General features: G+C 39.1%; 1 protein-coding gene across 4 annotated transcripts in view; it reads right to left on the minus strand.

Moving 5' to 3' along the window:
- MYO5A (myosin VA) overlaps positions 1-14,026 on the minus strand; it is a 194,350-nt gene that overhangs the window by 56,007 nt on the left and 124,317 nt on the right. For all 4 annotated transcript variants that reach the window (XM_058541598.1, XM_058541600.1, XM_058541597.1 and 1 more), the window contains 5 exons: positions 13,404-13,560; positions 9,066-9,305; positions 7,815-8,063; positions 4,905-4,998; positions 2,201-2,349 (listed from right to left, as the gene is read on the minus strand). In XM_058541598.1, coding sequence (XP_058397581.1) covers positions 2,201-2,349; positions 4,905-4,998; positions 7,815-8,063; positions 9,066-9,305; positions 13,404-13,560 — 889 coding nt within the window. The remainder of the gene's footprint in view (positions 1-2,200; positions 2,350-4,904; positions 4,999-7,814; positions 8,064-9,065; positions 9,306-13,403; positions 13,561-14,026) is intronic.

Below are 14,026 nucleotides of genomic sequence, written 5' to 3' on the forward strand. Positions count from 1 at the left end.
ATTAGCCAAGTACCCATCTGTTAGTTTCAAAGTTCTATCTAAACATTAAAATAAGATATTGCTATTAATATTTTAATTAGTCCTAAATTATAAAGTCAAATTTTTTATTCTTTGCAATTCTCGGCAAACATTTTCTGCAAAGACTGCGATCTCGATCGCATCTAGAGCTAGGAAATGAGCCTAACGAAGAGTTGAGTAGGAAGCGAGCAACCTCTGATCTTTCCTCTGCTATTTTCCTCTTCCCGTCTTCTGACCATTTTGTTACCCAAGAGGAATGACGAGTCATAGGCATACAATGGAGAGAGATATAGGCTGACAAATAAAAAAAAATCAAGTGACTAGGACCAGCCCTGGTGGCCTAGTGTAAGTTCAGCACGCTCCGTTTTGGCGGCCCAGGGTGCGGTTCTCGGGTACGGACCTCCACCACTTGCCTGTCAGTGGCCATGCTGTGATGGTGGCTCACACACAAAAAGAGGAAGGTTGGCAGTGGATGTTAGCTCAGAGCAAATCTTCCTCAGTTAAAAAATAATAATAAATAAATAAATAAATATTAAAATTTTTTTTTAATTAAAAAAAAACCAAGCAACTGAATTACAGCTGTAACGTGGTTACATCTTTCTTTTTCCACAGCGCTGCTGGCAACAGAACGGATAGCAGGCAGAGACTTGCTCAGCAGGAAGGGATAGCCCTTTTAAGTTGCTGTAGGATGGCCATTGCTGGAGGGTCTTTTATAGATATGGCTACCTCTAACTCTCTGACTAAGGAGATCTATTAACCTCACAGATGTCTCTGGAATGTGCTCAGAGAGTGATATATACAAGGCACATGCTTGTCTCATTTTATTTTCTGAGGTTCACAAGACACACATGATTAAAGAATTCAAGAAATTCTGTAGGAAAAAAGAATCTGCATATCTCTGTTTAAACTGATTGATTCTCACATTTATTTGACCTCAATCATTTCTTTTCCCAATGCCACTTCTTAACATTCCAAGTAACTAGTGGCCTCAGAAACACACAGTGGGATAGAAAGCTTAGCTCTAACTATAACCGAAGCATAGATTAACCATAAATGTTGGTGTGTTTATCTAGTAAATAAAAATACACCCAAGAATGGAACCCTGGGGAGCATGATGTTGAAAGGGAGAGGAAAATGACTCTAGAGAAAGCTAAGGGTGAGAGAATGTGAATGAGGAAAGGCTTCAACAGGGCCAAGCACAGCAGGGAGATCAAGGAAGACAAGACTTAACGCAGGTCCTTCCGATTTGTCAATTATAAGGATAATGGTGACCTACTCCTACCTTTGATTTCTCTGTCACATATAAATCAGGGTAGAGTAGTGAGGCTTGAAATAATAGTCCAACTGTGGGATTTAAATTAGCTTTTTAACCTCTCTGAGACCAGGTTTTCTCATCTGCAAAGTGATAAATTTACTTCATTTCTTTTGTGTTACATAATCTCTTTTATTTTGACGTTTTAAATGTCACATTTTAAAGAACTTTGTCAAAGGATCCTGATAGAAGCAAACTTTGAAGCAAATACTCTACCCCACAGATACCAAATTATCTTGTTTTTTATAAGAGATATTTCAGAGCATTTCTGGTCATTTGTACCAGTAGGTTACCTTCAAGGCTGATACTTGTAGGGAACAAGAGAGCTAGGGAACTGTTTCCTGATAGCAGGATAAGTAGAACAGGAAGGGTGTGCAGAACTATTAAAAGTACAAAAGGTACAGTGGCAGATGCAGAAGAGTCCTTGAAAGAGATAAGATAATTTATTACAAATAGAGGCTGAATTTTCTTTTTGTAGGAATATGTCTTTGAAATCATAATAAAAACCAGTGGAGAAAATACTTAACTATATAAACATTTCCTTTATATGCAAATTTTACATTAAGACATTCAATACATAAAACAAAGTCCAGCTATATTGACTTTGTATTATCTGACAGCCCAGTCTTCAAAGTGACTTTACAAAATATTTATGAATAAAGTTATTTGATTTCTTGGATTTGCTTTAAAACAATCCAATCCCTTGGATGGGGTGGGATGGAGGGGTAGAACAAGGAGTAAAAATGTGTTGACCATTTTGGAATTGGGTAATGAGTACATGGGATGCACAGGGGTTCATTCTACTAGTCTATCTACTTTTGTATATGTTTAAAATTTTTCATTTAAAACAAGCAAAAGTGTTTGACTCACCACCATCAGAGTCATCTCTTCCTTGAGGTCATCATATCGTTCTTCTAAGCGACTGAACTCATTCAGAAGGTTCTGATATCTCAGCCTTTCATCATTAAGATCAAGTTCCAGTTGTTTCGTTTCTTCTACTAACTTCTTCTCCATAGTCTCTGAAAGAAAGAAGACAGAAAAGCATATGAAAATGGCTCCACAGAAGGCAGAGTACAAACGTGTACACCGACTTCCAGCTTCTCTGCAAGCGGTTTTACTTGTAGCACCACTATGAGTGATGAAGAGTATCAAGTAGCAAGGTGAAGAGTATCAAGATGAAGAGTGAAAGTAGCAAAAGAGAAAATATCATGACCAAAACATAAAATAATTTTTTAATATGAACAATATTTATCTACCAAGTTCTTCCACGTACTGCAGACTGAGTGCTCTAGTCCATTCACTGGCTATAGCACATCCTTGATGAAGGTCCACCAGTCATTGTCCAGTAACTAAAGTACATATTTTTTATTTCAGTAGTATTCTGTTTCTGGCTATTCATAAACTTCTTTTGTCCAAATTAGTGTACTCTGTCAAAATCAGAAATATCCCTCAGGTCTCTGAGGGAACAGTGATTTCTCAGAGGACCGAGCCGTCCTTCTCTAGAGTCTCCTCCAGCTCATCTCAGCCCCGAGGTCTATCCTACAGTTTTCCAGCACTCTGAACTCCCCCGCTGTCCTATTACTCCCAGTTTCTAACCAGATAGGATCCCCAGCCCTGGTCTCCTGTGCTGTTTACTTCTTGGCCATCTCATATGTGCTCCTCGGGGAGCCCTGATCTTTCCATTTACCCACCGCACTCTGCCCTTTCTGTTGCCAGCGGCTTGCATTTGGCTAGGACATCATCTGGAGAGTGGAGGCTAGCCCCTGACTGCAGATAAAGCAAAGTGAAAGAGCCTCCAATCTCAGCTGTATATTTTAACTCAATGAGCCAACCAGTCACATTTATAATATTAAGTTTCCTACCACTATGGCCCATTTTATTCTCATATTTTGTGGTGAAATCTTACTCTGCCCTGCCTGCTTCTGTTGCTTCACCATTTCTTTCTCTGTCAGCTCCACGGCCGCAAGCGTCTTGTCACAACTGCTTCCATGGTTTCCCTATTATAGGGCTTTAATAATTTGTAAATGAATAAATGAAAGAATTTCTTCTCTTTAATATTCTATAAATTGCCTTTTTTCTCACCAATTTGCAGTAGCTGCCCAAGGCTACCAACAAATTTTCCCTAAGCAAATCCTCTGTTATTTCTTTGCTTTTATTGTTCAGTTTCAAATAACATTTTATATTTTCCTAGAAGTAGTCTCATCATTCTGGACCCTTCCATTACATTCTGCATCCTAGCAGCCTTCTTTCCCTGTTTTCAGTGACTGCTTTCTCCTTTCTCTCTGTATTGTCTTTCCTGGCTTCTTTTCTTCACCTTATCCCTTACTTATGGTCATCTTATAACATTTAGTTCCAGATTTTCTTCTCCTTCCTTCACATTATCCCTTTAATTGGGAGGGAGGAGGCGGTGTGGGGAAAAGCACAGAGGGCTCTCTTATCATCATAGCTTTAATGGATATCTTAAGGCTCATTTCTTTCTCTCTCTAATCTTTAATCTCAATTTGCTTTCACAACATCTCTGTCTGGGGGCCGTGGCTGACACCTAAATCTTAACACTCTAACGACTGATCTCATTAATTTGCCTCATAAACAGGTACTTTTTTTCTCAATTTCCTCATTACTAATAACATCATTATTGTTTTGATACTTCATCTCAAAACTTTAGAACATTTTTATTCCTTTTTTGAATACCACATCAAAAATGATAACATTCTGTTGGCTCTGGTCATATAATATATCCTCACTCCAATCCATCTCTTCCTTTCCATTTCCACCACTGCTTACTGTAGTTGATCTATATCTCCTTATCCCACGTTTACGTACACGTGGATTCCTTGTAAATTATCATCATTCTAATCAATCACATAAACAGCACATAGAATAAATGTCACGTCTAATTAGTTCTCTATTCAAAAAATTAGAGTGTTTTTTTTTAGTTTGGTGGCAAAGAGTGGTTGAGCTTGGAGAAAAATATCCATTGGTTCAGCAAAGAATAAATTAAAAAAAAAATAATACACACACATATACATATTAGCTCAAGAATTCTTCCTGGGCTGGCCCCGTGGCTTAGGGGTTAAGTGCTCGCGCTCCGCTGTTGGTGGCCCGGGTTCGGATCCCGAGCGTGCACCGATGCACTGCTTCCCCGGCCATGTTGAGGCCAAGTCTCACATACAGCAACTAGAAGGATGTGCAGCTATGACATATAACTATCTACTGGGGGTTTGGGGGGAAAAAATAAATAAATTATAAAAAAAAAAAAAAAGAATTCTTCCTAAATCAACAGAAATCCTATAAGCCATAACCCATAAGTCATACCTGCAGAACAATTAATTTTTTTTAATTACATACGATATTGACTAAACATTAGCTCACATTGGTACATAGAGAGACCAGATTTACAAGTTCATCAACTAATTCAACCAAAATATTTAGAGCATTTGCCTCTTGGAACTTTGTAAATTTACTGATAGCTTCAATTTTTAAAAATATTTAAGCTCTATGCAAAGTTGTAACTTATAAAACCTTGGTCTGCGGTTGGCTGGAGCGCAGTAGGTGGGGTCCACATGAGCCTTACCTGTCATTTCCTTAGCCTGCTCCACGATAAGATGATTGAGGGCCTCCTTTTCCTGCTTCAACAAAGTATTTTCTTCCTTCAGATTTGATACCAGCTATAAAGTGAAACAACAAACTGAGATGGCTGCAGTAGACAGAGGAAGCCTGCTACGAAGGCCACACAGCAGTCACTCCTTACTTCCACATCTCTGTGCCTCATTTCTTTGCTTAGAAATGTCTAGTCATCTTTCAGACTTGGCTCAAGCATTACTCTCTTCAGAAAGCCTTTCTGGAAACCCCCTCCAATTTGATGTCTCTCTTTGGGCTAGAACAGGATTCCATATATGCTTCTTTAGAGCCTTTATAAATGATTTACTTTTGCTTCCCTAGTAGACTAGAAATTCCTGGAGGACAAAGATGACTGCTGTCGTTGTTTTACTTTGTACCTTGGGCATTTAGCAATTGCCTGGCACCTAGTAAGCATTTGCTCTTGAAGCAATGATAATAATGCCTTCTCACCTTAACACCCTAACACAAGGCTTATCTGTACCCATGATTCAAGAAGAGAGATTAAGGAGGTTAAGAAAGATATGAAGGGCATTTTGTTTCTGGAAATTCACAGAAGACCTTCTGAAGCTCCTTACATACCTTACAACAGTGTGAATGCACAGCTCACACACCTTACAACAGTGTGAATGCACTTAATGCCACAGAAATGTACAGTTAAAAATGGTTACAATGACAAATTTTATGGTATGTATATGTATATTTTACCACAGTTAAAAAAAAAAAAAGGCATCAGGGCGGGCTCAGTGGCGTAGTGGTTAAGTTCGCATGCTCCGCTTTGGTGGTCCGGGGTTCACAGGTTCAGATCCTAGGTGTGGACCCACACACAGCTTATCAAGTCACACTGTGGCAGGCGTTCCACATATAAAGAAGATGGGCAAAGATGTTAGCTCAGGGCTAATCTTCTTCACCAAAAAAAAAAAAACAACAAAACAGGCATTAACTTGTAATTTTCTGGTTCCTGGTTGGATAAGGACTCCCAGGAAGCAAAAATCAAAACGAAAAGTAACTTCGCAAAGTTCACAATTTACTCAGTTCATTCTTTGGAATAAAATGTGATGCTTGTGATAAGTGCAATTTGAATTTCTTTCTCTAAGCATAAGTTCAAGGAACTCTTAAAGTAACAGCTTTAATAATAAAGACAAAGTGTCAGGAGTTCAGAGACAGAGAAAGAGGGCCCTGTGACTAAGGATCCCTGAAGACGAGCGCAGTTAGATAACAATGCTGCCACAGTAGAAGTCAGTCCACAGGGGTTCCTTCTGCTGCTTCAGTCTCTTCCCTCCATGCTGATACGGGGGTAACATCCACTCTCAGTGGAAAGGCCTGATTTCTCTATGTGCTCTTGAGAGAAGCTGTTCTTTGTCAGGTGTGTGCAACCAGTCACCTGTGGTGCTTTTTCAGAATACACGTGCCTAGCCCACATTCCCAGAGCTTGAGCAGGTATCTTGTCAATAACTCTCCAGCAGATTCTGATACATACTCCTGGTTAAAAACCACAGTGCTAGCATCCCTTCTGGGCTCCCTGATCAGGCTGACTGGGAGTGTAGCTTTCCTGACCATAAAGATGGCTATCACAGTGAAATTTTTTCATTTTTCCCCATTACCACACCCCATCCAAAAGAATTAATGGTAGTGCCTATAGCTCTCCTGTGAAAACCAGAAGATAATGAAATGCAAAGAAAGGAGAAATCTGAATCTGCTCATGTCTAGTATTCTATCAGACTAGAAAGGTATGAACTTGACTTTGAAGAGGAAAAGAGAGTACTCCTACCAAGCTTAAATACTCTGTAGATTCAGAGGGATTTGAAAAGCTTCCATGGACTCAGGAAACAACAAAAAAAGAGATCTTAAATCTCAAGAGTATCCCTTTGAATGCATATTTGAATTGTGACAGAACAAGCTTGTTATGTCAAAATAACATATATAATGGCACTGCTGTTTCCATGTACAGAGCCCAGATCTGCTGGAAATATAGGAGGAATTATTTTATTAGGACCCTGAATATCATAGAAGGGTTGCAATTTAATTAGCTACACTATCCTACCTGAGTTCCATCTAGCTCCTTCTGAGGCTCTCATTGCATCTGCTGCTGTTAATGTTCAGAAGTCACTACAGAAAAAGCATATTGGGATTCTTGCCAGTAGTTACAGCCATCAACTCTTTTTTCACTTAAAGATGATAAGACTAGTGGAATCTCTGAAAATCTACTACTTTTTCCAGTAAGCCTCATGTTCAGGTACTTTTATTTTGTTTAAACAATACATCTCATTACTGTTTGAGAACCTTAGTATTTTCTGTATTTAATAAAGTTCTGACATAAGTTAATACATATTTATAATGTGGAAGCACTGATCAATCTGTAAGCATCTTTTTGTTGTTCTATCTGCATAGTAGCTCTTGGCTGCAATCAGTGTGCAAACATTTAGATTCTCCCTCTTGGACTTCTCAACACAGCCTTTATGCAGGGTTCCGTAAAGATCTCTACTATCAGCTATCGACAGTTCATTGTTGATTTGATTCTTAATCACATCAACCCTACTGAAGAAAAAGGAGTCTACACTCCATCCAGACCTACACATTTAAAGAATGAGAGTGTATAGCAGGTACTTGGCCATTAATTCCCTTCTTACGATACTGCTTTGCCTCTGTTCTTATTAGAGTCAAAAGATTCTACTAAAAGACCTACAGCTACTCATCCATCATGTGGGAAGAAAGCTTGGGAAACACTAGAAACGAACAGTAAACCAACTGAAATTTGTATTTCACCTTCAACTGAAACCAATATTAAGCTACATGGGCCAGGTCAAGACAACAGCACATTTCCTTTGCGAAAGGAGTAGATGGGGATACAAACATTAGTTCCTACCTGCTCAGTTTCTTGTTTGTATCTATCTGCACACTCTTCAATGGATTTTTTCTCTGACTGAGTTTGTTCCAGGTCTTTCCGGAGCTTGGCAATTTCTTCCTGCAGACTGAGGACCCGTCCAGTAGCAATTTTAGCTTCCTCCTCACTTAGTTGAAGACGTTCTAAGTCACTTCGTAGTTTCTCAGTCTCGGAGTTGTATATTCCTTCCAGATTGGTCAGTTTTTCCATGAGGCATTTGTAGTCTTTGTTCTTTAAACACACACATAAGTAACAAGTAAATATACACATCATCAAATGTATTTAGTGAGAAAACCACGCTCATTCATCATAGTCATGCATGTCATCATAGCATTGATATAGTATCTAACCAAAATACTAACCACAACATTTACAATAACACAATTAATATCCTCTTAGTGACACAAAGAGAGAAGAGAAAAGGCACAATCATTTCTGTTTTATATGATGGGCAACATAGATGTGATTTTCTTATAGTCACAGGGCAAGTTACTATAGTAAATTCTTAATTTCCTGATTCTTAATCCAGAAATAGGAAAATCCATCCTTGCTTTTGAAAACAAATCAGTGTGTTAGTAAAAGCTACGTGTTAGCCAGGTGATGCATAAGAACGATAAAATGGCCTCAAAATCACAAGTTTCTTACAAAGCTCTTTGTTCACTATTTCAAAACTCCTCCCACTCGGAAAAATTTTCTGGTGAATCCTATTTCATTCTGTTTTCTGATTTTCTTTGCCCTCCTCAGTATTTATGTATTACTAATTACCTTTATATCAGTCGCATGTGCTAAGACATTACTTAGTAACGATCTCTAAGAAATCAAACTTTTATCTCTGCAAATAGACTGTAGATTCCTCAGAAGCATGGACATCTTCCTGCTTCTTTTGCCATTTCAATGCTAAACAACTCATCTGCAAAAAGAACGTTACCCTACATGCAAATGAATGAGAGTGATGAAAGAGCTTTGTAAAGTATCAAGTACAATAGGACTGTGTCATAACGGCTTGGAGAGCTGGTAAATCTGGCTGTGTTCTCAAAATAATTTCCTGCCTTAGTCCTTGCAATTATAATCTTACCTACGATCCTGTTACTATTTCCACACTCATTACTGTTATTATTATTTTACTTTTTTGCTTAACTTAAAAGGTAAAGTCAAGGGGAGACAATGCTGAAAATAATCCCAGTGGATTTTTTCAGGCATGCTCCACTTTCAGGGCTCCTGTTTAAAACACACCTGCTCGTCCACTTTGCGCTGCAGCTGCATGATCTTGTTCTCCATGCCGATGTGGAGCTTCTTATAGCGCTCCACGGATCGGGCCTCAATCTTGAGCTTCTTCAGCTCACGCTTGGCCATCATCCGCCGGAAGCAGCACTGAAGGTAGATAATGGCATGCATGCTCCTCTTGTAGTAGGTGCGAGCCAGCCAGCCCCGGACCCACTTCTGAATGATCACTGCTTTGTGCTCACGGAGTATCTGCAAGGAAGGGTAAGTGCGAGTAACGTCAGACCCAGGACTAGACTCAAGGTTCAACTCTATCAACATATGTGTGTCAGGCTGAGAATCCACACACCACCTAAAGGGAAAGATACAAAAGTTGAAGCAACAATGTATTATGTGGATTGTACATATCACAAATATATGGAGGCACAAAATTATTTTAAAAGGTGATTTGAAAAGTAGACTTTAAAAGGTGATTTGAGAAACATATATAAAAATGGGTTATAGGGCTGGCCCCATGGCTTAGTGGTTAAGTGCGCGTGCTCCGCTGCTGGTGGCCTGGGGTTCGGATCCCAGGCGCGCACCGACGCACCGCTTCTCCAGCCATGCTGAGGCCACATCCCACATACAGCAACTAGAAGGATGTGCAGCTATGACATACAACTATCTACTGGGGCTTTGGGGGAAAAATTTAAAAAAAAAAATGGGTTATAGTCACATGTTATATGTATGATTATATGCATATATATGAATATAAGCAGAGTATACAAGTAGAAGCTGTCTAAATAAAAGGCACCAGATGACTAAAAGGAAAACAATTCTGAAAAGAAAGAAAAAATGCATTAGGTTTCTTATTGGTATATGATTTCTGTTAGCAACAGGTGATCCTCTATAAAATGAACAGAACTTGGCACCCTGTGCTATTAAAATAAAAGTCTTACCCACCCTTACTGCTGATACCATCTCAATGTGCATTAGGTCTATGCTTGAGGACACGGATATGGCCAGTAAGCCGGCTATAGAGGCCAACCCTTGGGGCATTGCAAAGTTTATTACTGATTTATTGATTTTTTTCCCTCAAAACAAAAAAAATGACACTTTGCCATATTTGAGGAATACCATTCTAGTGAGGATCTCTCATTGCTGTTTCAAATGTAGCAGGAATCCACTTAAGGGATTCAAAGGTAGTAGGGATGGAGCTTTAAGAAAAAAACTATAAGTAAGATGAAGCTAAGTAAACCAGTCTTAATTTTGATTTTATGTTGTATTTTCTAAAAAAAAACATGATACTCCTCTAAACTTATAAACAACTTACAACAAAAAAGTTGCCTTATGAGATGAATTTCTTGTCACTAATGACCATCAAGCAGAAATTGTGTAAACAATTTCCAGGAATGATGGAGAAGAAATTCTTGAATTTTAAGAAAGGTTGAACTAGCAAAACCTTGAGGTCCTTCTAAGTTGACGATTTTATGAAATAACTCTTGTATGATATAAATGATGTTTAAATATATGCACTTGATTAAATATTTCTTAGTGATTATTACAAATGGACACAATGATTCTCTTATGAAACTTTTTAAATGTAAAAATTTCTGAACCCATCTATTCAAATAGATAGCAGTTTAATAAGATCATTAAAAGAATAGTTTCTATTTTTAGGTTATATACCTAAAAAAACAATGGAAAAAATGTGCCATTCTAGAGGATACATTTAAGAAATAAGTGATTAAGTTTTAAACCATCAAATACAACATAAACATAGGTGTCTAGGAGACCTTAACAGTATCTTTAGCCAACTCAAGGCTGCCCCTTTTGGCTGTGTTCCTAATGCTAAGGCAGCCTCCAGTTTCCACTAAGTGCAGTCACTGTGCATCATGCTGCAATAGGTCAGGCATCCTGAGCTCTCACTGAACATCACGATCCCGAGGGAGGCCCTTGTCTTATCTGGATGACTAATGACGAACTGTATAAGATTCAGTGATGACAAAGTGAAGGCTTTCAGACTTTAAAACCCAAGCAGCACACAGTGGCAAGGTTACTGATGCCAAATTTTCCTATTCCATTTCCTTTTCTCCATGTAACTTCAGATACTGGCCCATTTCTGTAATTTCAGTCAAATGGAAACAGCATATAATTAGGGCTTCCATTCTCAATCTCATTTCCATCAGTGAGTCAGAGAAATTAAATAACACCTGCTCTCTCTTTAAGACGGCCAACCCCCACAAACGGGAAGCTTGGACCGGAAACACAGCTAGTAGGAGCACTAATGGGGTGCTACTGGCCTATATGTGAGCTAGCCTCTAACCTGCGACCTCCACTGAGTCCAGTCACAGCAGGAGCTGAGCTGGCCAGAGACTGCTACTGCTAAACCAATGGCCTCAAAACCTAGTTCAGATGTTCCTGAGGAGAGTTGTGAGGAAAACAGGAGGGTAACCAGTTTGGTGTATCTAAAAAGTCAAGTTTAGGGGGCCAGCCCTGTGGCGTAGCAGGTAAGTGCGCGCACTCTGCTGCTGGCAGCCCAGGTTAGGATCCCGGGAGTGCACCGACGCAGGCTTGTCAGGCCATGCTGTGGCAGCATCTCACACAAAGTGCAGGAAGATGGGCACAGATGTTAGCCCAGAGCCAGCTGTCCTCAGCAAAAAGAAAAAAAGAGGAGGATTGGCATGGATGTTAGCTCAGGGCTGATCTTCCTCACAAAAAATAAATAAATAAAAAGTCAAGTTTAATAAGGCTTTTCCCACCCTTGAAAGCTCACGTTTGTAGAGAAAGAGCACTAGACTAAAAAGCAGATGTGGACAGAAAGAAAGACCTGGAGTAGCTGTCTTCAAATTTTCTTCAAAACATAGCTATTAAATATGCTCATTCAAGCCTCATTAAGCTTCCCATTTTTCTTTCTTTTTTTTTTTTTGTGAGGAAGATCGGCCCTGAGCTAACATCTGCCAATCCTCCTGGGGTTTTTTTGCTGAGAAAAACCAGCCCTGGGATAACATCTGTGCCCATCTTCCTCCACTTTATATGGGACGCCGCCACAGTATGGCCTGACAAGTGGTGCATCAGTGTGAGCCCAGGATCCGAACCCAGGCCGCCAGCAACGGAGCGCGCGCACTTAACCGCTACGCCACGGGACCGGCCCTCCATTTTTCTTTGCTGTCTACAATTACTTGAAAATAAGAAAGTAAAATAAATACACGAATAGGGCCTAAGTCACGCCCACATACTGTCTGTGATTAGAGACAAGACCCTCAAATCACTCTATTGTAGTTCCTTCTAATAGTGGTGCTCATAGAGCTCTAAGATCCAGACTGTATTTCTGGCTTATTAGGAATGTATCCTAAAGGACAGACTCAAAACTTTGCCAAAATGAAAGAGATAAAAACCTTTCGTCAACCAGATCACATATTGTCAGAGGTGATGATTAAGATTAATCTGGTGATCCATTATCTACAGTCATGTTGATTATTGCTAGATATAAAGATTATTTGTCAAAAACTTCTGGAGCATCATATTCCAGTCAATACAACTTTAATCACATTCATGCTATAATTTATTTCCTTTTCACCATAGTAAATTCTTCCAAGGTTGTTTCATTCTTGGAACAATCTTCTACCCATCTGTCATATATTCTACCTATTCAAAGCTCACTATAGTCAGCTGAATAAAGGCCCCCAAAGATATCAGATCCTAATTCCTGGAATCTGTAAATGTTACCTTATTTGGGAAAAAGATCTTTGCAGATGTGATTAAGTTAAGGATTCTGAGATGGAGAGATTATCCTGGATTATCTGGGTGGGCCCTAAATCCATCACAAGTATTCTCACAAGATAGACAAAAGAAGCTAAGTTAGACACACAGAGGAAAAGGTAACATGAAGATAGAGGCAGAGATTGAAGTGATGTGGCCATAAACACAAGGCATACTAGTAGCCACCAGAAGCTGGAAGAGGCAAGGAATGGATTCTCCCCTAGAGCTTCTGGAGGGAGTGCAGCCCTGCTGACACCTTGATTTTGGCCCAGTGACTTCAGACTTTTGGTCTCCAGAACGGTTAAAGAATAAATTTCTGTTAATTTAAGCCAACAAATTGGTAGTAATTTCTTACAGCAGCCATAGGAAACTAATATACTCACTTTTTTTCAAATTACATCAGAGGAAAAAAAGAGAGGTAAATTTTCTTTTTACCATTGCCTTGTCAATAAATATATGTACTTACTTAATATTTTAAAATACATTTCAATTGGTGGTGGTCTCCATACGGATCCTAGGTCCATAGGAGCCTCTGTGGTACTTTGCATAGATATGGAATTTGATTAATGTTAATAGAATGAATAAACAAAGTTGAAAATAACGCCTCACCTTGCGATACCTATTTCTGGCTAAGTAGCCTCGCAAATGAGACTGAAGAACAATAGTGGCAGTTTGTTTAATCTTGTATCTCTTTCGAACTATATACATGCGCCAGTACTTCTGAATGATGGTTGCGGCCTTAGTTCTGCGCAGGAACTTAGCATAGCTGGCCAAAGAAAAGAGTGGTCCATCGTCAGTAATCAGAAAAACCCAGGAATACATTTTGTAGAAACTTAAAGCACCAATACCTTCAGCATAACAAGTAGTACCTCCACTGTATTATTCTAATAATGTACATGTTAAATCAATACTTATATTTCTTAAATTTGTATAGCAACTTTAGAGTTCCCGAGAATATTTTTGCATTCATTATCTCATTTGAGGCTTTCCTAACCGTGAAAAGTGGGATGCCGCATATTACCTGATTTTACAATAAAGAAAATGAAGCTCATAAAGGTTCATCCTTGCTAGGATGGTCCTCATCACCCCAGGGCATGTCCCCTAACACAGCAGACCAGCTGTGCACAGTAATCCCACACTGACTTATCACCAGCTTTCTTAGATCTCTCTCTCACTAACGTATAGATATTTTTTCTTAAACTATCTGTTTAGGTATAAGTTCTTTATCATGA

The sequence above is a fragment of the Diceros bicornis genome, chromosome 5 (assembly GCF_020826845.1).
Source record: "Diceros bicornis minor isolate mBicDic1 chromosome 5, mDicBic1.mat.cur, whole genome shotgun sequence".
Classification (NCBI taxonomy): Eukaryota; Metazoa; Chordata; class Mammalia; order Perissodactyla; family Rhinocerotidae; genus Diceros; species Diceros bicornis.